The 20,043-nt window shown below is 37.9% G+C and overlaps 1 protein-coding gene across 1 annotated transcript; it reads left to right on the top strand.

Annotated features, from left to right (window-relative positions):
• The first annotated feature begins 980 nt into the window (after nucleotides 1-980).
• TMA16 (translation machinery associated 16 homolog) lies at nucleotides 981-19,768 on the top strand. The gene is given in 8 exon segments (XM_056323385.1): nucleotides 981-1,105; nucleotides 2,172-2,284; nucleotides 8,977-9,014; nucleotides 9,805-9,889; nucleotides 10,920-11,068; nucleotides 17,862-17,904; nucleotides 19,536-19,667; nucleotides 19,669-19,768. Coding segments are annotated over 8 exon segments (618 nt in total). The 5' UTR covers nucleotides 981-1,102; the 3' UTR covers nucleotides 19,724-19,768.
• The last annotated feature ends 275 nt before the right edge of the window (nucleotides 19,769-20,043 follow it).

The raw sequence follows: 20,043 nt of genomic DNA, 5'->3' as shown, positions 1-20,043 counted from the left end.
TTTTAATGTAATAGTAGTGCTCTTAGTGCATTATGAGTCTTTGACAAGTGCCACTGAGATATTAGAGAAATTATGGATTATGTCTGTGGGAAGTGTATCTTAGTAAGAAATTTCAGAATCTTGAGACACTACTATAAAAAGCACTTTTGTTCTGCGGTTCTGCGTTCACCAGTCTTTGCAGGGAACGTAAAATAAAGAAGTTGTATGAAATTACTACTCAATGCCTCATACTACGTGAAAATAATGACCCATGCAGGTGCCAGGGAATTTTCAGTTATCACTGAAGCAGATCTTTCATGCTGCAGGTGGAAATTTGGTAGGTCACCAGAGTAAAAGAAAACATCCTGTCTTAATATAAACCTGAACTTTGGAGAATGATTTTTACAGTCCTTTTGCAGGTGTGAGGAAGTGCCGGCCGCAGCGGGGCTGGGACAAGCACCTGCCCCATGGGCACAGGGGACGTCGCCTGACCCCGCCTGCAGGTTCCTGCCTTCCATAAAACCTCCATCTTGCACTTTTACAGTGTCCCAGAGAGGTGAGGTTTATGGGGAGGGACAAAGCCTGTCAGCCTATGTGGTGACGTTGGCAAGAACAGGGAAATTTAGGGGCACAAAGCGTTTTCTGAAGCCTGGTGAAAAGTCACACGGACCAAACCACAGGAGGACTGGTCTCCAGAGCTTCACCTTCAGTATCATGGAAATGAATTAGAAAACTTGGCAGAAAAAGAGTCTTTGGCACCTGAAAAGCAAGAAGTAATATGGCCTAAAGATTCTGTTGGGTCTGTGATGCTGGGAGCTGAACGATCACAAATTACTTTCCATAGGCCCGTGGTCTGGGCACACAGGCCTGCTACAAAGACAGCAGTGGAGCAACTCTACAGCCCGGGCCAACCTGCACCTTCGTGCTCTTGCTTTGTTTCCGGGGGGGAAAATCCACCCACGCTCGCAACAAGTAACGCTGTACGGCGGGGTAGGGAAGGGGCGGTCAGTGGAGCTGCTGGCAACAGGCACCGCCTCGCCGCGGAACGCCAGTCGCGCTGCTCGCGGCGCCCGCCCGGACCGCTGTGCCTGGTGCACCGCGGCGCGGAAGGAGGTGGCTCGCCATGGTGCGTGTGGCGGGCCGCGGCCGGGCCGGGGCGGGGGCAGGGGCGCCGCAGCCTCGGCTCCTGGGGGTGGCGGGGGTCTCCGCAGGCGGCGCCCCGGGAGGGCGCCCGAGCGGCCCTGCCCGCCGCGCGTTGCGTTGCCTCCCGCAGAGGTTTGCGTCGGTGTAGGCCTTCCCGGCAGGGTGCGGGTGGCGCGGGCCGCGGGGCCTGGGCCTGTGGCTCTGCCTCTTGAGATTGCTTTACGCGTTCAGGATTTTTTTTTTTTAGAAAAATTTTCAGAAATTTATTTTTGCCCTTTTCCTTTTCTTTCACAGTTCTAAACACCAATGTTACCATAGATAATATGATGTACTAAAGTTCTGTTTACTGATTGCTGTTTCCTGCATCACGTTTGCACGTCTAGCCTCCTGCTTTTAGCTGTTTCTTTTCAACATGCTCACTTTAAAGAATTTAAGTTGCGTACTATTTGCTAAAGCCTTTCAGTTTTTTTCAAATGCTTCCTCACCAAAAAGTAATGTAACTTGAACTAGTGTTACAGTATTTTTTTAATTTGTGAGTAGTATTCCTTTGCTGTGCAGTGTGAAAGGCTAAAGGAGGAAAACCCCTGGCTGCTTCCTCATGCAAAGCATTCCCATGGTCTGTGGGGAGGGACAAGAAAATCCTTTTTGTTGCGTTGTATAAATTACAGACTGCCTTTGTCAGAAAACCTAGATGCAATGATAGGATAGAAGCTTGAATGGGGATATTTATAGCAAAGGTATGGGGAGGTAATCTTAGTTTCCTACCTGCACATTCTACGGCATAGGTATTTTGAGAGTAGTCACTATGTAAGATTTCTTAACAGTATTTTCTGCCCTCCTTTGTTACAGCATGTACCACGATAGAGTAATTTTATTTCTTATTGAGGAGGGTAAGATCTAACTGGTGGAACTAATAAGCTGCTACTTTAAGGGCTTTCTGAGATACTGGTGCATGACCTTGTAAGTCTTTACCATGCTGTATGCTGCTATCTTCGCTTTAATGTTTTACTTGATTTTAGTAATGTGTAGTATCTTTGATTTCTTTTCAGCCAAAGTTAAGAAAAACCCAAGGAGGGAAGCATGAAAAAAAGGTTATCCATCCTTACAGCAGAAAAGCTGCACAGCTTGCAAGGGAAGCACACAAACAGGAAAAGAAAGACAAGTAAGTTGACTGTGCAAAATCTGTGTGCAGACCAAAGGATAATACCACAGTAGATAGTTTTTGTTTGGGGGGAGGCTGGTGGTGGAAGGGAACTGTTACGTTGATATAACCTTAAGATAAAAGAAAGACCTATGTAACTGAGTACTGTTGGGCCTTGTGAGCTGGAAGTTTTACATTCATGAAATCAGCTTATACAAACTGTATAGTTCTGCTACTAGATTTTTGGTAGTGTCGTTACAAGTTAGGTTTCTTTTTATCGTAGCACTTTGCTTTTTGTAATTTGAATGGCATGATGCTGGTGATTTCACATGATGCTTAGTCACCTAGTTTGACTTCACTGCAGGATTTAATAATCACCCTCGTTAGGGTCTAGCTTCTGCTGAAGTGCTGAGTTCATAGAAAAGAAAACCTGGAAACCTTCCTGCAGAAGAGAGGCCTTCTGAATAAAACTGATTAGTTGAGTCCTCTTTGGTGATTTTCCTGCTGTTCCATGGCAAGTTTGGTTTTCTGCTTTTAAGTTTTACTTCCCCCTTCCACAGAGGGAAAGGATAGCTGAAGAAGACTGGCCTTTAGTTTTCATTCTGTCACAGCTTACTAGTTGATACGCTATGATTTTTTGTTTAGAAAGGTACTAAAGTAAACTGAAAGCATTTTCTGTCACAGTACACTGGTATTTGGATGGATCATGTGAGCTAGGCCCAAATACTCATTGTCTGCAGGTGTTATATTGGGAGCTCTTGGTACAATTGAAATGTTCCTCGGAGACTGCAGTTTAATGGCTGGGGGTGGATGTACAGCCTTATCCGCAGCAAAGTTGTAATGTTGCTCTAACTAGAAGGGGGCCCTTTACTAGCATAGATAGCTGTATCGTGTAGCCTCAAGCAGAGCTGCTGCAAGAATTTACAAATAGCACATGTTGAGGATCAGGCAGTTTCCTAATGTGCAGAAAGTTTTCCCTGCTGCCTCATGTTTTGTCTGTGCTCTCTGACTACTCATGGTAAGTAAGTTTTTATTGTAAGTTATTTTCCTAGTGCTAATTGACTTTGTCCCTTAACTCTCTCATCTTGTCTCTTAATGGCTGCTCAGAGCGCTTAATCACAAAAGATAACTGAGTCAAGCTTGATTCTTAGAGCTTACATCTGTGACTTTGCCATAAAGAAAAACACACCCAAGAAGACTTACTGAGTGGAGTGGTGCACTGATTACTCATGATGACGTGGCACACTCAATTAAATCTTTTAGTGATTGTCTATGTTTAGAGTTATACTGATACACCTGTGCTGACATTTAGAGTACTATTTCTGTTCCACTTGCAACAGCGAGAAGTTGGAGCGAAGAACTCCCACAGGAATTGTATTATCCCGTTTAACTTGATTAAGATTAGAGGATGTGGATTGCTATCCATTTCTTTAGGGTCTGTTTCTTGGTTTCTGCCTTGATTTCCAAGCTACTGCTTTTCCAACTTACTATTTCAAGTGTGAGACCACTACTCTAGGCTGATGGTAAAAGATGTAGCCCTTCATTTTGCATAGGGAAACAGTTTCACCAAAAGTAGTGTGTCAGTCTGAACCATCCAAAGCGTGTTGTGATAGCTAAATGATTTATCTATAAATAGGTTTTCTACATCTTGCAGTTCTGGGTCCTAAATGATTAACTAGCATTATTCATAGATGTGCACTTTGTAGATCTCTTTTGTTGTGATGTTCTAAAAATAATTTGCATTAAAAACATCCTCCAATTTTCTGTATTCTATTTTCTGTACTGTTGTGGCTTGAAGAACAATTTAACTTGAAAGACATGAATAATGTTGATGGTTTGGTTTTTTTTTTCCCTTTACAAGACCTGTTTTGGATCTTTATTACCTTAATGATCAGCCTGTTAAATCTTAAGATCTTTAAGGATATGTTTAAAAACAGTCCGTTTAGCCACTAACCAGTCTTTTTAATGTAATTACTTAGTTTTCAGTTTCTTTACTATAATGGTGAGGTTTGGGTTGATTTTTCAGAGCTCTGAAAAAGACAAGATAAATTTCTCATTCTGTGGATGGAGGAAAGATTTCCACTCCTACACTCAGTAAAAAAAAGTAGCCCACACCAATTTTGTTCTTCCTCCTGGGTTTTGCAGGTCTATTAAATGTCTTCTTTTAGTGGCAGCTGATAATACTGAATAAATGCACTGACATTGTTGCTTCCAAATTTGTGACTTAACCGCAATAAATTTACGGAGGACTTTTTTCACTGGAAAATGACTTACTGAAATTGAAATATTTGCAGAAAAGATTTTGCCGATTACTTCTATTTAATGACATGCTGTTCTCTTGTTGGAAGGTTAACGTGTCCTTTGGTGATAATAGGAGGAGCTGTCTGGTAATCTCTGCAGTATATTCTTTCTTAGTCCCATCTGTAAATATGGTACTTTTTTGACTAGTGCTTCTTATTATATAGAAATAAGTCACCTTAAATGTGGGGAAGGCCCAAAACTGGAGGCAGTATTCTCAGTATGATCTTGCCAGCCCTGAGTAAAGGGGATAATTTTTCTGTACAGGCTAATGCACTTCCACAGCATGGGAAAAACAGATCAGAGAGAGACAATGAATCTAGGAAGTTCGTACAGTTCATCTGTACTATTAAGCTGTGGATTTACTTGCTAGAAGATGCTGTAATTGTGGTTGGCTATATTTGTTCAATAATACTTTTTGAACATAGGTACGTTTTATCTGCTGCTTACTATTCAATACAAAGGCATTACCTTGGGTGTACGAAGCCCTTGAATGGCATGTTAGTGGAAGGTGAGAATGTCTTTTGTAGAAGCATCAGTAAACATTTGCTTTGGTTTTGTGTGGTTTGTTTCTTTTGTGTTTTTTTAGGTTTTTTTTTTTTCCTTTGAATTTGGCTGGGAGCAGAATTTATGACTAGAGACTGTTTAGGCCTTCTGTTTACTTTTCAACTTTTCTATGTGATGGAGGAAGAGAAGTAACTACTGTGAATGTTCCTGTTTTTGTTAAACAGGAAAGGAAATTGCATTTATGTATGAGATGTATCTTTTGCCCAAACAAGACAATAAAAAGGGAAGACGCTACTTACAAGGAATTTCAATACTTAAGGAGGGAGAAATTTTGCTCTAAGTTGCAGAAGACTTCTACAGTCTTCATTGTCCAGATACTCTTTAGTGCAAGCGTTTTCAACTAAATACAACAGTAATAATAAGCTTATTGTCCGCAAGCTGTGGATGGACTACAAAAGACCAATCTTGACCATAATAAGAGGAAAAAGACCAGTTGGTTTTAGAAAATTGATGACAATCTTAAGTCATCTTGTTCACTTGAACAGCAACTTTTTCTTGCCTGCATCCCTCTTCTCAGTTCTCCTCAAGGTCTAATGAATATCAACAAATTCCAGTGCATTACTACCATTTTATTCTCTCTTAATCTACATCTGAATCCTTATTTGTGTATGCTCTGTTAAATAATTAGAGATGTTTTTATGAGACAGCAATAACTGGTTCACTGGTGCCAGTAGAACACTGCTTTTTCTACACTTTAGGAAACCAGACCATAATGGGATGTTCCTGGAACTTCTTTCAGTAGTGATGTGCCAACAACAATCATGTTTTGTTTGCAACTGCTGAAATCTCTTTTTGGGTTTGGTAGCTAAAGCTGATCTAGTGATAGTTTATTATTATTTCCGTTGCTTTCCCTCCTGAATCAAAATACACCCTTTCTACTCGGCATATATTTTTAAATTTTTTAGAAGTTTGTGCATTTTCATTACAAATATAACAGTCTAATACTGTCATGCTCTGAGATATGAGAGCTAAGGAGTGTTTATTGTATTTCTTGATCTGGCATGAAGCAACCCCTTAGGAGTAAGCAGTCACCTTAAATTACCTCCTTGTGGAGCTCTTAGTTTCTCCTTCCTTTCCTATTGTCTCACCTCCTAATCTCCCTTGAGCCACTGTGCTTCTGCTGTTTGCAGTAGTGATGCTTTGAGATGTGCTCTTGCAGAATCTTTATGTGGAACTGAAAAAATACTAGCCTTTAAAAGTACTTGTTTTGCTTACAGAAATAAAAACATGAACGGAAAAAATTAGAATTTTTAATTTTTATAGAGTGATTTTCATATGGAAGTATCCTAAAACACTTAACCAAGTCACTAATTGGTGCATAAGCTCACAAAAAAAGCATGCCTCGGGAGAGAGATAGAAGGTATTTAGCAACCTGAAACAAGGAAATAGGTCCTGTCAACCATGATTATTTTTTTTTCCTAGTAAAAGAGCCTATCTTAGTTCTCAGAGCCATCAATGGCATTTGTATGTGTGGCTATTATGGGGGGAATACTGAACTGGTAAACTGATTTGGCAGGTATTTATTCATTGTTAGTATTTAGAGTAGAACAGTTGAATGCAGTATCTGAGGTAGAGGTGCTGATGGAGCACGAAGGCTTTAAGTAGCTAGTAAACATCAAGAAAACTACTAATTGTTCTTATCAATAGTTGGTGCTTAAGCAGATGGTTTTTGGGAGGCTGATGGAGGACAAAATCATTAAGAAGCAACGGCCTGCCACAAGATTGTAGCCCTGCCCTCACCCTCTCTTCCCCTTGTGCAAAAAATGTTCCTTAATGTGTGGAAGATGGGAGGAACTTGCATTGACTTGGCTTATTTGATTAATCTCCCTGCTAATACTGTTGTCTTCTAGCAGTCATCAAGGTGAGTGTTTTTTATAAAAAGTACAAGAAGGTGACGTCTGATCCTATCATTCGTGATTTCTCATACTGAAATAAGTTGTGTACACCTAGAGACTGATGGGTTTTCTTCCAGAAGGAAATCCTGGTTATACACTTCATTGCCTTGGTGAATAAGTGATCTCGTGACCCTTGCAGGTGCAAACGGTAATTTGTGGTGTTTTAAAGGTGTTTTAAAGGTGTACATGACATGAATTATGATTCTAATCAGGCAGCTTTTCTAGATGGCGTTGTAGTTTTCTCCATGGCGACGCTTTGCAGATGTGCTCCACTGGCTGTGTTGCCATGCCCGGTTTGCAGCAGGAACTGCTGCTGTGGAGTTCCACTGTGTGGAGTGTGTGTCCTTGTATTGGTTGCTATTACCATGCAAAACTCCCTGCTCTAAACCCTCTGTAGGCTACCTACCACATTTTTTATCAAAAACATCTTCTACAGCTGAGTTTTAAAGCTGACTTCTAATCTAACTCCTTTTTCCTTTTTTTTTTTACACAGTCTCATCCAGGTCTGTCCTTTATTTAACCCATAGGAACAAGAGTAATTTTTGTTTTAAGTCTAAAATCTTTAAATTAATTGACCACCTTAGGGTTTTTTTGGCAGGTATAATAAAATCAACCCCCATGCTTGACCTCTGAAGACTTCTGCATTAAAAATGCTTATCCTGGATGCTGGGATATCTATAGAAGTAAAAAGGTTTTTCTTGAATGCGTTAGTGGAGTTCTTAGCATGCATGCTGTGCATTTGCTTTTATGTGGCTTTGAGACAGTCTTGAGAGGATGAAATACTCCTTGAAAAAGTAATCTTTATTTTAATAATGTAGGTTTTTGGCCAAGTGACACAAATATGTTTGTCTCTGGAAAATAGGGCTTTTTATTTTGATTTGAATTTTTGTGACAGATGACAAACTTCTGTGCTCTGAATTACTTCAGTTGACTCAAATGTTCATTGAATTCTGTAAAGTACAAGGAATGTAATGAAGGAGCACATTAGCTTTGAACAGTGTTGAGTTTTGGTATTGTATGTTGTCAGTGGTATCCTTCATGATTTTCTTTATCAAATTTCTTAAAATGTCGGTTTTGTCAGAGGCCCTTGGATATATACATTGAACATGCATGGCTGACGTTTTTTCCAGTGACAAATTTTGTACTTGGCCCAACAATGTATTATTTTCCTTTCTGGAAATAAAGTGACATTCAGCAAAGTTCATTGCTGCAGACTGAATCGGAGAGCTTCAGGACAAAACCATGTGAGGCACTGTATTACCTGTTAGAAAACTTGTGTTCTCTGGGAACTGCTCAACAGGATGGGAATTAATCCCACACTGAATTGTGTGTGCACATCCCATACAGTACAAAAAGTTTCAAGTATCCTGACAGACATTGAAGTGGGGTTAAAAATACTTTGTGATGGATTTTTTTAATCTTTTTTATGAAGTTCTTAATTTTGGTTTCTTAATGCGTTAACTTTTACTGTTCACTAAGCACAAACTTTATTACAAGGTTATTAAATATTAGAGTGGTATTTTTCACACTGTACGCCTGATTTGCAAGAATGCAGTCTGGTGGAATCTTTTGTTCTTGATGTCCAAACTCATTACATATACCAGCAGAATATTAGAAACACTTAATGAAATTATTACAGTGCCTGTCTTTATGAAATTCCTTTTGTTAGGCTCTAAGAAAAGGGTTGCATCTGAATTTCTTCCAAGAAACTGTTTAACTTAATAGGTAAACTGGACAAATTTCAGATAGCATTTACCCAAAAGTAGAATTTTTAGATGAAGCAAAATAAGTTTTACATTGTTCTGAATTTGGCAAAGATTTCTATTTGAAATTTTACCTTGACTTTCATTGTGACTCCAAAAAAATGATTTTTGGAGAAAGAAAAATGAAAGTAATTACTTGTATTGGTCCTCATTCCCGACTGACATACCTTTTTTTTTTTTTCTCTGCTAGGTTGAAGACTGACAAAGCTTTGCGTTTGAGTATCATTGGTGAGCAGAAACTTCTACTACTCAATGCAGCATTCAGCTTTTTAGCATAGGCTTTAAGTTTTACCAACTTCATAGATACTCCAGTTAGAATTTTTTTTTCTATAGTCTGACTGTAATCTTAAAATAGACTGTTGAACTGCTGAAATATTTGTGTTCACTCAAGCAGTATATACAGGTTTGAATTTGGGGCTTGAATTGTATAGCTGTATGTACAGGCTTGAATTGTACAGCCTATTCTTTAGTCAGTGCACATGACAACAGGGCAGTGTAGACCAAATGAGCTGTACGTGTTTTTATTGTACTCGTCTCCCTGGTTTTCTTAATTGCTGGTAAAAGAGGATGATGCATATATAGGTTAGCAGGCACATTGTGCTAGCAATTAAATTCAGAACTTTGAGACATAACCTGGAATATTTTTCTCTTTCATATGATTGACACTGTTCCTTTTCAGTTTAGTCTGATTAAAAATTGTGATAATCGGAACTCTTGCTGAGATGCTGTGTTGGTTTTTTCACCTTGGGGCCTTCCTAAGTTTCCATCTTAAGCAATCGATAGAGTGATATTTTAAACACTAATTTCCACTAAAGCAAAGCATAACGTCTTTTTTCCTATAAGGAAGATTGTTTCTATTACTGCTGCCTTCATACATGGTGCACACATTATCGGGGAGTCTACAATGCCATTCAGAATCTTGAAAAATGGGGGGGTATTTCAAAAACTCTGAAGAAATTTAATCTGTGATGGTGCTACAGTGATGGTGTAATCATTAATGTTAAGTTTATTCTTGCAGGAGAAAAATTGCAATGGTTTCAAAGTCACCTCGACCCCAATAAAATTGAGTACACAAAGAAGGAAGCTGGTGAATTAATTGAAAAGTAAGACTGGTGTTAAAAACAGGATTAAAAAGATTAATTTGTCTTAAAATAATGTTCTTAAGTAAGATCTATAAAGTGATGATGACTTGGAGGACTTTTTATATATTATTGTTAATAATATTGAGTAGTTGATTTTGTGGCAACTGAGGTCAATTATATATTGAAAGATGTATATATTCACATTGGAGTTACTGAAATCGTGGTGTTTTTTTTTTTATTATTTGAGTATTCTCTGCTTTCATAGTGTGTAGAGGACTCAAATGATTTGGACAGTAATGATTGCATGGATTTGCTAGTTGGGTTATTCAGTGACAAACGCACAGATTTCATTCTACTGACTTTTTATCCTTTAATTTTCTTGGCTGAGAAGATTAAACAGTACTTCGTGCGTCAATTTTTAGGACAGGAAATACCAAAATTGAATTTGCTAAGAAGAAACACAGTTATTTCTGTGCTGCTGAATGGATGTGCCTGTGGCTTGTCACCATTTTTCACCTGGTATCTGAACAACATAATATATATGTATTCTTACACAGATGTACTATGTCAGAAGCTCTGACACTTCCTACACTGAAACCTGTAACTGCCAACAAACACTAGTGGTACCGCAAAGGCAATAAAAGCTTACCTTTTGGATTTGGGTCGGATGTAGAACACATGTCAAAAAAGTACTTTACAAGTTGTTGAGGTGGTGAAATTCAGCAATTAAAAATTAGGAATACTTAGATTTAACACTGATCTTACAGAGCAGGTGGGTTATAGTAATGTGGGAGTTTGGTTTTATGCGAACATAGTTTCTTAAAAAAGGCAAGTATAAAACCCCTAATCCTTCTGGAAGCTGCAGATAATTAAAATGAAATTCTAAGTGGAACTTCCACTTTGAAGATTAAAGTAATAGTTCAAATCTAAGAAACATTTCTGGTTTAGAAAACAAATACAATTAGTAAAACTACTTCTTAGATTATTAAGGTAATTCTGTTTTGCAAAAGTTTTGCATGACTGCAAAATAAATGCATTTTATTTCTTTCAGTTATATGTGTCGATTCGATGCTGAATTGGAGCAGATTGAATTACAAAACAGTATTAAAGGTAGACAAGGAAGACAGCATGGTTCACGGGAAACTGTCATCAAGCAGACCATAGAACGTGAAAGACAACTCTATGAAGGCTACGGAATGGGTACATAAAAGCATTTCAAAATAATCCTATGGTCACACCTTCTCCTCCTGCTCACAGTGCTAGAATCTAAGTGAAAATTCTAAGCATTACCTTTATTTTTCTCTTTAAAGGAAGTAACTAACTTGTAGGTATTTATGCCTTGCAGAGGAGTTTGGGAGGAGGGGCAGGATGAAGAAAAGGAGAAAAAAGATGGTGGAGATCTGACTCCTATTTCTGCTTTACTACTTTGCCTTTGTGCATCTTCACTAGTACTGCCTTTTTAGTGTAGGCATGTAGAACATGAGGATTAATGCACCTGTCTCAAATAACAAATTCCGGTCAGTGGTGTGCTTGGCCCTTCATTATACACAAAGTATTTTTCATCTTGAAAGTGCGTTTCAGTGGGTGTGCGATTTTTAACATGCATTAGTGTAAAGTTTTTATTTATGTGGGGAATAACCAACATTGCTTTCTTCACAAATTACTTATGTTTTTTAGGTAGGCTTTTGTTGTCTGGACTTGTGCCAATGAAGTCTTTATGCACAGCTTTCTCTAATGTTCTTTTGATAATATACAAACTTAACTGTTCGTGAGAGAGTGGTTGTAGGGTTCATGAACTTGGAAAGAACCAAAGCCTCTAAACTCGTGGGCCTAAAACGCCTTCAGAGAGAGACCTGTCATTCCACTAAGGTTGAGGTATGTTTCATGTGGGAGGACGATTGCAACAGTAAAATTGTAGTACTGATATATTTCCAAAATTTGAATATTTCTGGAGTTTTCCCATTAAAATTTAGGTATTCTAGGAAGAAATCCTGGGCTATTGCGACACATCTCTACTCTACAGGCTCTGACCTATAGGCATAAATGATAACCCGCAAGTAGAACACATTTTTTTCCTCCTGTTCTCCTTGGGCAAAGGAGTTATGCTGCTTTATTTGACTTACTGGAGATGAGGTGGAGGGAATGTAGATGCTCTGTGTGCATGAAGGTCCTAACGCGTAACCTCTTAATAACCAAAAACCCACAAAAGCTCCAAAGATTTTACATTAAAAGTCTTGTTAAGAGCCTAGTTGAAAGCACTTTGAGGTTTTAAACATGCACCTTGGCAATTACCACAACTTTGAGTAAATTCTTAATGCCAGATACTCTTTTTGACTTTTTTTATTACCATTTTTCTTCCTCTGGGATAGCCATCTATGCCAGCAGATTACCTAATGAAATCTTCTGAGGAGCAGTCGTGTGAAAACTGCAACATAAGCATTAGAGCTGAAAATTTCCTTTTAAGTTCATAGTCTTTAAGAAGAAACACTTAAACTCTTTTTGAAAGTATTTTCTAGTTTTGGAGGTAGTACCAGATGAAAGCTACTACATGTTAGAGAGGGAAATAGAAGACTGAAAATTTGATAGTTGGAACTAGGCTGAAGGGAAGCAGCAGTCATCTGGTGAAATAAGGGAGAAAGACAAAGGGATAATGAAAGTGCAGAAAAGCAAAGGGTTGTTTTGAGGAGCATCAAGTACAAAATAGTAGTGGTATTTGTGGTTTTAGCTTTAACAAACAAGCATAGTGGAGTTGAGTGACAAACGTTTAGCATGGAAGTGTTACTCGGACACAATCAGTCTTTCTAACAGTGAAAGTATATCATGGAAGATACGAAAAAAGCTACATTGCTGGGTTTTGTATCCCAACCACAGGACAATGTTGGGGTTGTGTCATAATCCCATTTGCCCTGATTTATTGTATCAGTAAAGAAAATGAATGGCTTTAAAATTTTGTCAGTGCTACTTAGTACTTTAACAACCTGCAGTGGCATACATTCAGGACTATCTGTACGACTTCATGCATAATCTTGGATTTCTTAGAAGGCGGCAAAAAAAGTCACAGGAAAATAAATACTGCGAATGTTATCAAATAGCTCAGTTGTAGAAAATCTCCTTTTTGGCTTTGCTTTTAAATTTTAGTTCTTCCTTTTTTCCTTAACTGCTTTGCTGGCAGTAAAAAAAAACCAACCAAAAATGCAATAGGACTAGATAGAAAGATGTCAAATGCACAGGCACAACATAAAAATAAAGAAGAACCCAGAAATACTGTAAGCAAAATTTGAGGTTATTATAGTATTAGTAAGTAAAGCATTCGGAGAGCATGGTGCAACTTCACATATTAAATACACTGTTAAATCATTCATTATTTGTTATCACAGCTGCTGCAGGTTTTGCTCTCTGTCTAGGACAGTATTCATTCAGAGAAAATAGTTGCTGCTAAATACTGTAATTAGAGACTGGGGATAAATGGAAATCAGCTGGAAACTGTGCTTTTCTACTCTAGCTCATTATTATCCCTGGAAGCTGTGGTGAGTGGAGCTTTTATAGCTGGCTTAGTATTTGTTGGGGTTTTTTCCCCCTTTTCTTGAACTTAGTTATTTCTTGTATGCCTGTGCATTTGTTATGAAGACACTACATGATAAGAATTGTTTACATTTAGGGAAGTCTCCTAAAATTTGATATTGTGTGTATATATATATCAGATATATGTAAATGAAATATTAATTCTTCGTTACTGTTTTTTTTACAAAACTTGTAGATAGCCAAAAGCATAGTAAATTTTAATCTTTTTTTTTAAAAAATGTACCTATAAAGGGAGTATTCAGTCTGTCTGTGAGGTTGTTGAGTTTTGTTAGCAGCTTCTTGTCACTTCCTTACTCCTTAAATATATCTACGTTCATTTTACCGCAGTTTTCTTCCTGATGTTGTCCTTTGTATTTATTTTTTTAATCTGGTCTTACATGTTTATAGCAAAGCTGTTGAAAGGGATTCCTACGTATTTACAGGATATGCCCTTGGAACTCAGAGTTGGCGTGCTTTCAGTTGAAAAGTATCATAATTATTGCATCTGAACATGATACATTTTTGATAATTTCCTTCCTTGCGTGTGTTCCCAGAAGCATAATCTTAAACTTGGGGGAAAAACAGTCTTTAAAGCTAAACGCACCAGTTTTATTAGTTAGTTTTTGAAACTTCAGTTCATGAGGAAATTGATTCAGTTTGAATGAAATTTGTATCATTTGCATGTATCTGCTGGTGTAACAACTGTACTGTTAGCTGCTGTTTTCTGTAGTGATTGTTACTGTGTAACTGAGTGGTTCTTTGTCTAAAGAACATTTACATTTTCTAACATGCTTTTTAACTTCAGGCTGCAGTATCATCCTTTGACCTGACTTGGGTGTTTCTCTGTATGACAGTTCTAATGTATGTGATATATACACAGCCTGTAATCTGTGCAGAGCACTGTCAGAGCAGTGACATTTCAGTCCTTCTGAGATTTTTGCTTTGTGAGAGAAAAATGGTTGCTGCTATGAAGAGCTATCATGTTTTTATTAACAGCATACTTCTGAAAGAAAATAAACCATCTCAGCACGCTGTCACAGAGCACTTGGTTTAAAATAGTGCTGTGGGGTACAGCTGTAGAAGGGCACTCTGACACTAGGATTGGCCTCTCTATCCCCTTTTCTCTAATTGTGCTTTAGAAGCCCTCCAGTTCACGCCTGTGCATAGAGGCAGGATCAGTTAGGCCTACAGCTGACAGAAGCATTTTGCTTCTGATGCCCCTAAGAACTTTGAAGTAATCTGGTCCAGTGCTTCTCCATCCGAACAGTTGGAAAGGTGCTGACTTTACAGTATTTTACTCAAGCTCTGTGTTATAAATAAAGCTCAGTCACTTTGTCTTTTTCCTTGTTATGAAATGGTGTTAAGCATGAGCATCTTCATGACAGATTTTGAGAGCTAACATGCTGTTTGTTCCTCCTTAGGAAAACAAAACTCACTCTTCTGTCTGAAAGAGAAACATGAAAAAATGCTTACTTAAATTTTTCACTGCTGTTTCATTATAACAGGAGTTTTCCCCATCTTTAGTTCAAAAAAACACTCTCCTGTGACTTAACATTTTAAAGCAAACCAAGAAGTTCACAATTGCAGCAAAACCCATGACACTGGTGCATGCTAAGGAGATACTTCTGGGTAAGATATATGTTATTAATCTGCAAATACAGTGCTGCTGCAGCTTTCAATCATAATTTAACAGATCAGTTATTGTGCAGTATGTAGTGACTTCATTTCTACACACATGAGACTGGAGTTCTGTTCCTAATTCAGCAGCTCCGTGATTTGTATTGTATAACATACTGCAAACACACACTAAGCGTAACTTAAAGATTTTGCCACTGCCAAAGCAGTAAAGATGGATTCAGTGCCCAGTCTTGGCTTGTTACAGAATCTCCCCCCCTCAGAATGCCTGCTTTCTCAGGACATTGGTGAGCCCTGGATGACAGGCTACATAACTGTTAGAATATTCTCTTTGGACAAAGGCCTACATAAGTTAATAAAAGCCATTAAATGCTTTCCGAGGTGTTTTTTTCAACAACAACAACAAAAAAAAAAAGGCAAGTGAAAAGAATTCAATTGAAAGTCTTGTCATGTAGTCGTGGTTCGTCTGAGAATAACAACAGACTGTATGTGCTTTGATAGAAGGAACAAATATAAATCTCAACATGTTTCTGGGGGAGATGGCCCAAATTAGCATGGTGCCACTTCTGCCAAACTCACTGTTTATATTACTAAGCTCTGTCCTGGAAGCAAACTGAGTAGGCATTGCTCGTTGTAAAATACCTGAGAGAAGGGAAGAACTTCTGCTGTGGGTACTAGGATGTTTCAGCGTTTGGCACTATGCTGCCAAGAGGAGCTAAAGCAGCTGCAAAGAAAGGAAGAGGGACCATGGCTTTTTTGGGAAGGATGGACCTAATGTGGTATTTATGTTTATCATAGCAGATTAAAAAAAGCATTAGGTAAATGGTCCTTTGCCTTTCCTTGCTCAGCTGTGAGCAGTGTCACTTTATCTGTTTACCAAGAAGCAGGCTGCAGAAATAAGTGTAGTTTTTAACAAACAAAAAAAAAGCATATATTACTGTTCTTCAGTTGGTAACCTTATAATCCAGTGTGAAAGGAAGGAATATTTCTCTGAATAGCAAAGACTGTCTGGCCACAAAGATAAGTGACAGGTATCATCATCCTACGTTCTGTAGTAGCAAAATCATCTATAGTCCTGCACTGATAGCATGATCTGATTTATTAGCATTAAATTGGGAAAACTGGTAGATGAACAAAGGCAGAACTGTATGTTCAGGGTTTGCTCAAGAACAGTATATGAAGTGGCTGAAATGTCACATTTTTAAGAGCTAAAATAATAAAGTGGATTTAATGTTACAGAGGTAGCAAGCATTTTCCTTGTTGAGAAACCCGCTGGCTGTGAGATCTGTACACTTCATAGTAATGAGGTATTTTATACTGTGCAAAGATTTCAAGGCTCCTAAGGCATAGATCTCTGTAAATCAGTGAAGATGTTAAACAGGGGTCACTTGCAATACTTCAGGACTGACCAAGAAAAGCATGATGCTGAATCAAGGCAAAGCAGCTTAGGCATCCTAGGTAAAATTCTGCACGAGTTTATAAACTACACATGTAGTAGGTGCATTTTGGCTACTCTGGGGAGGGACTCTGTCCCATGTGTCTCTGTACAAGATGTTTGCCTGCCTTTTTACTGCCAAAGATAATAAAGATTTGTTGTGAATATGTCACTTCTGTTAGTGGTGAAGACTGAAAAGTTTCAGTCGTTAAAACTTTTGATGCTTGTTTCTGTTCAACCAAGAGGAATATCAGCTTATGAGAAGTCTACTTCTGTCTATGTAAATATCATGCTGCATTTGCTGCAGTATTTAACAGGCATTTCAGTGACTACAGAGTGCTAGTTTCCCAGCATTGAGTGGTTTATAGAACAAGTATTTAACAATGGGAACTATAGTTCCCATTGGAGTGAGAATAATTGTTACCAAATAGCCATTTTTTGCTCTCAGACTGTCTTACTGCAGGTGCAAGTAACTAGAATTATATTCCAGAATCCAAGAATGTGTTCTGTTTAAAGATCGGATGTCTTGCTGTACTCTTTCCAGTGTTTATATTTAAAAACACACACACACATCAACTTGTACTGAATGGTAAATTTTAGGAATTGTATTTGACTGTTTGTTGCATTTTTTTACTTGAATTATCAGAGTTACTTTCCTAACTCTACTGCTGATCTGTCTTGCTTGCAGTGGTGACCTAAGTTCTTTGAAATTTTTTTCCAAAACCATTTCAAAATTCTTATGGATCACTTAGTACTCATTAATACAGAGTGAGGCTTATATATTTAGGTCAGCTTCAAAACTAAGCTTTCTTATTTTACCTTTTATCTGTTGTGCATCTTTATAGTAAGTTCTGCAGAGCAGAATTGTCTTTTTATTACCTGGGTGAGTGTCTCTCTGTTAAAAACTAGCATAACAAGACCTTGATCTTGGTTGAGGATGCTAGTTATGCTTTTAAAACAAATAATAAATTAATTATTTTCCCAGTTTCTTCACTGAACTTTTTTTTAAAAGGGAAACTTTAGTTGTCTAAAATTTTGCGGTTTCTCAGATGTGTCAGTTTAGAGAAAATGAAGCACCCTCTTTTTACTACTTGTCAGGATTGGATTTTCAGTAACTGGTACGTTTGAATTCTGGAACAGTTCATAGGTGCAAGTTCACTTCTTTTTCTTCAGCAGTGGAAGGACTTCCTGTTTATATTTTGCTCTAGAAACTTTTTTAGTATGAATTTTCATTGTCATTTTCCTGGTCGTTTAATCTCTGAAATAGTAGGTTCGGTCCTTTAGCTCACATTTCCCTCTTTGAAATGAGACTCCCTTGAATAGTGTAACACGTCTAATAGAATTTAATTTCATTCCCATTAGAAATACCAGACATTATGAACAGAAAGCATCTTAAATTTTTCAGGTAAGTTCTTTGTATTACCACTACTGATCTGTTTATGCAGTACACTGTTTCTGAATTTAACATGTTCTGTGTCTTTCCTTAAAAAAAGAATTTATGCAAAACTGTCATAGAATTTGTCATTTGGAAAAGCAGTCAAGAAATGCTGTTTCAGCATTTCTTGGCTGTCACAAGCTACCATTAAAAATGGGAAGGGTTAGAAAGCTTCAACAGTTAGAATTCCATTTCTGTAACGTATTTTTTTTGTATATTCTTAGAGAATATTTTCTCTTTACCTAAAATTCTGACCTCAGCTGTTCACTCAAAAAGGATTAGCACTTACTCGTCGTGTTTGAGGATCAAGACACAGATCTAGTGAGAAATGGAATGACACTGTTTTCTAACCTGGAATGAGATTTCAGACGGTAATTGTAGTCATATAACACAGCGACCCAAGTTCTTTGTAGTCAGAACTTATCACTGAGTAACTAAAAGAGCACTAAGTTCTTATGTTTTCTAAGATCCAACTCTGTGTGGTACGGTAGTGTTTGTGTGTATATACTAGTTGAAATTCTCAAGCAAATTGACAACATGCATCTATTAAAGATTTGGGAGCTGTGAAACTTGCTGCTAGCTCTTCTGGGCCAGCAAGCCCCTGTGCCTCAGTAATGGGTTGAATGAGCACTCTTGCTGACAGCTCTATCAAATGAGGTACTTTAAAGGAAAAACCCAAGACTTACAAATGCTGATGTTGCAAGGAATGATATGCCACTGACTGCTAGGGGTGGTATGTAGCCAGGAGTCATACTCTAGGCTGCTGGAGTAAAGCCAGAAATCTTGAAGAGGCAGGCCTCTGTCTGTTGTGTTTATAAATACACGATTGACGTCTTGTACTGGGACATCTGGTGGAAGTGGTTTTGTTTTACTACCTCGGTAATATATACCTTTATTACCTTTTTATTGTCTTAATATGGCTATCTTATAATTGGAAAATACTGTCTTAGCCCATGAGAAAAATTACCATGAAGTGTACTTAACTGTAATCAAGAAAGCACTCTATTAATTACTGGATTTGGCTTGTGGCATTTAAATGAACACTTCCTCCTTCATGCAGCCTTTTGAAATTATATAGTTACCATGTGAATTAATGTTTACTAACATTTTGTGTCCCCTTGAAGTATGTCATACAAGATGCTAACAGTTACTGTACATCATAATGAAGGCACTTTATGTACATGTGATATTAGGTCTGCAAATTGAGCATTCAGATGAAGAAACGCATCCAAACTGCTTTTCCATTGCTTACAAGACTGGGAGTTTAGTGTGTCAGAGCTGAAAAGCAGGTGGCATAAAGTAAGAGAGGATACAAAATGTCTGTAGGAATAAAGTGATTCATATTTTTTTTATTCTGAATGTCAAATCGGAAAGTACTTAATTCTTCACAGAGAAATTACAGCTGCTGTAGTGTACAAGATCAGGTGAAAATTTTGGTGCTTATACTGCAGTGGGATTTAGAAAATCACTGAGTGTGATTTAGAAAAGCAACCTTACTTGTGTTAGCATCTTTGTGAGGAAAGGTGAATTAACTCTGCCATTCCTTTCTGCTTTTTCTATTGGTAATTGGTTTTCATAACTTTTTTTTTTCTTTCTTTAAGAGAATGGGATGGTGATCTGAGGAAACTGCCAAACATCAAAATGAAAAAGCTGTCAGCTACGGATGCTGCTTGCACTCACCCTGAGGTGGCAGATGTGGAAGCTAAAGAAGAAATCAGTAAAGCAGAAGAGGTGGCCTAATGAGCACCAGCTGAAAGAACTGAAGGGAGTTGTAAGAAACCTGTTTTAATTATCACTGGAAACAAGAATAAATTCTAGCTATATTTTAAAAAGACTTTACTAGTTGCATTTTTTATATGAGCTCACTGTGTATCTGTGGTAAAGGCTAAACAGTATATTGTTGGGTAAAGCTTTATATTGAATAAAAAATTTTGAATATAAAGAAATACATAAGATCCTTTGTGCCCTTACTTCTCATAATGTACCTTCTCTTTAGGATGCAGGCTCCCAAACTGACAAAGCAATTGTAGTTTGTATCTTGAAATCTTGACTTGTTGAGTACCTCTTCCCTGGTCATAGAGTAGTCAAGAATCAGACACCTGTTAAGAA

Source organism: Falco biarmicus, chromosome 1 (assembly GCF_023638135.1).
Source record: "Falco biarmicus isolate bFalBia1 chromosome 1, bFalBia1.pri, whole genome shotgun sequence".
Lineage (NCBI taxonomy): Eukaryota > Metazoa > Chordata > Aves > Falconiformes > Falconidae > Falco > Falco biarmicus.
The sequence above is the reverse complement of the archived record's forward strand: the minus strand, read 5'-3'. Positions and strand labels throughout refer to the sequence as shown.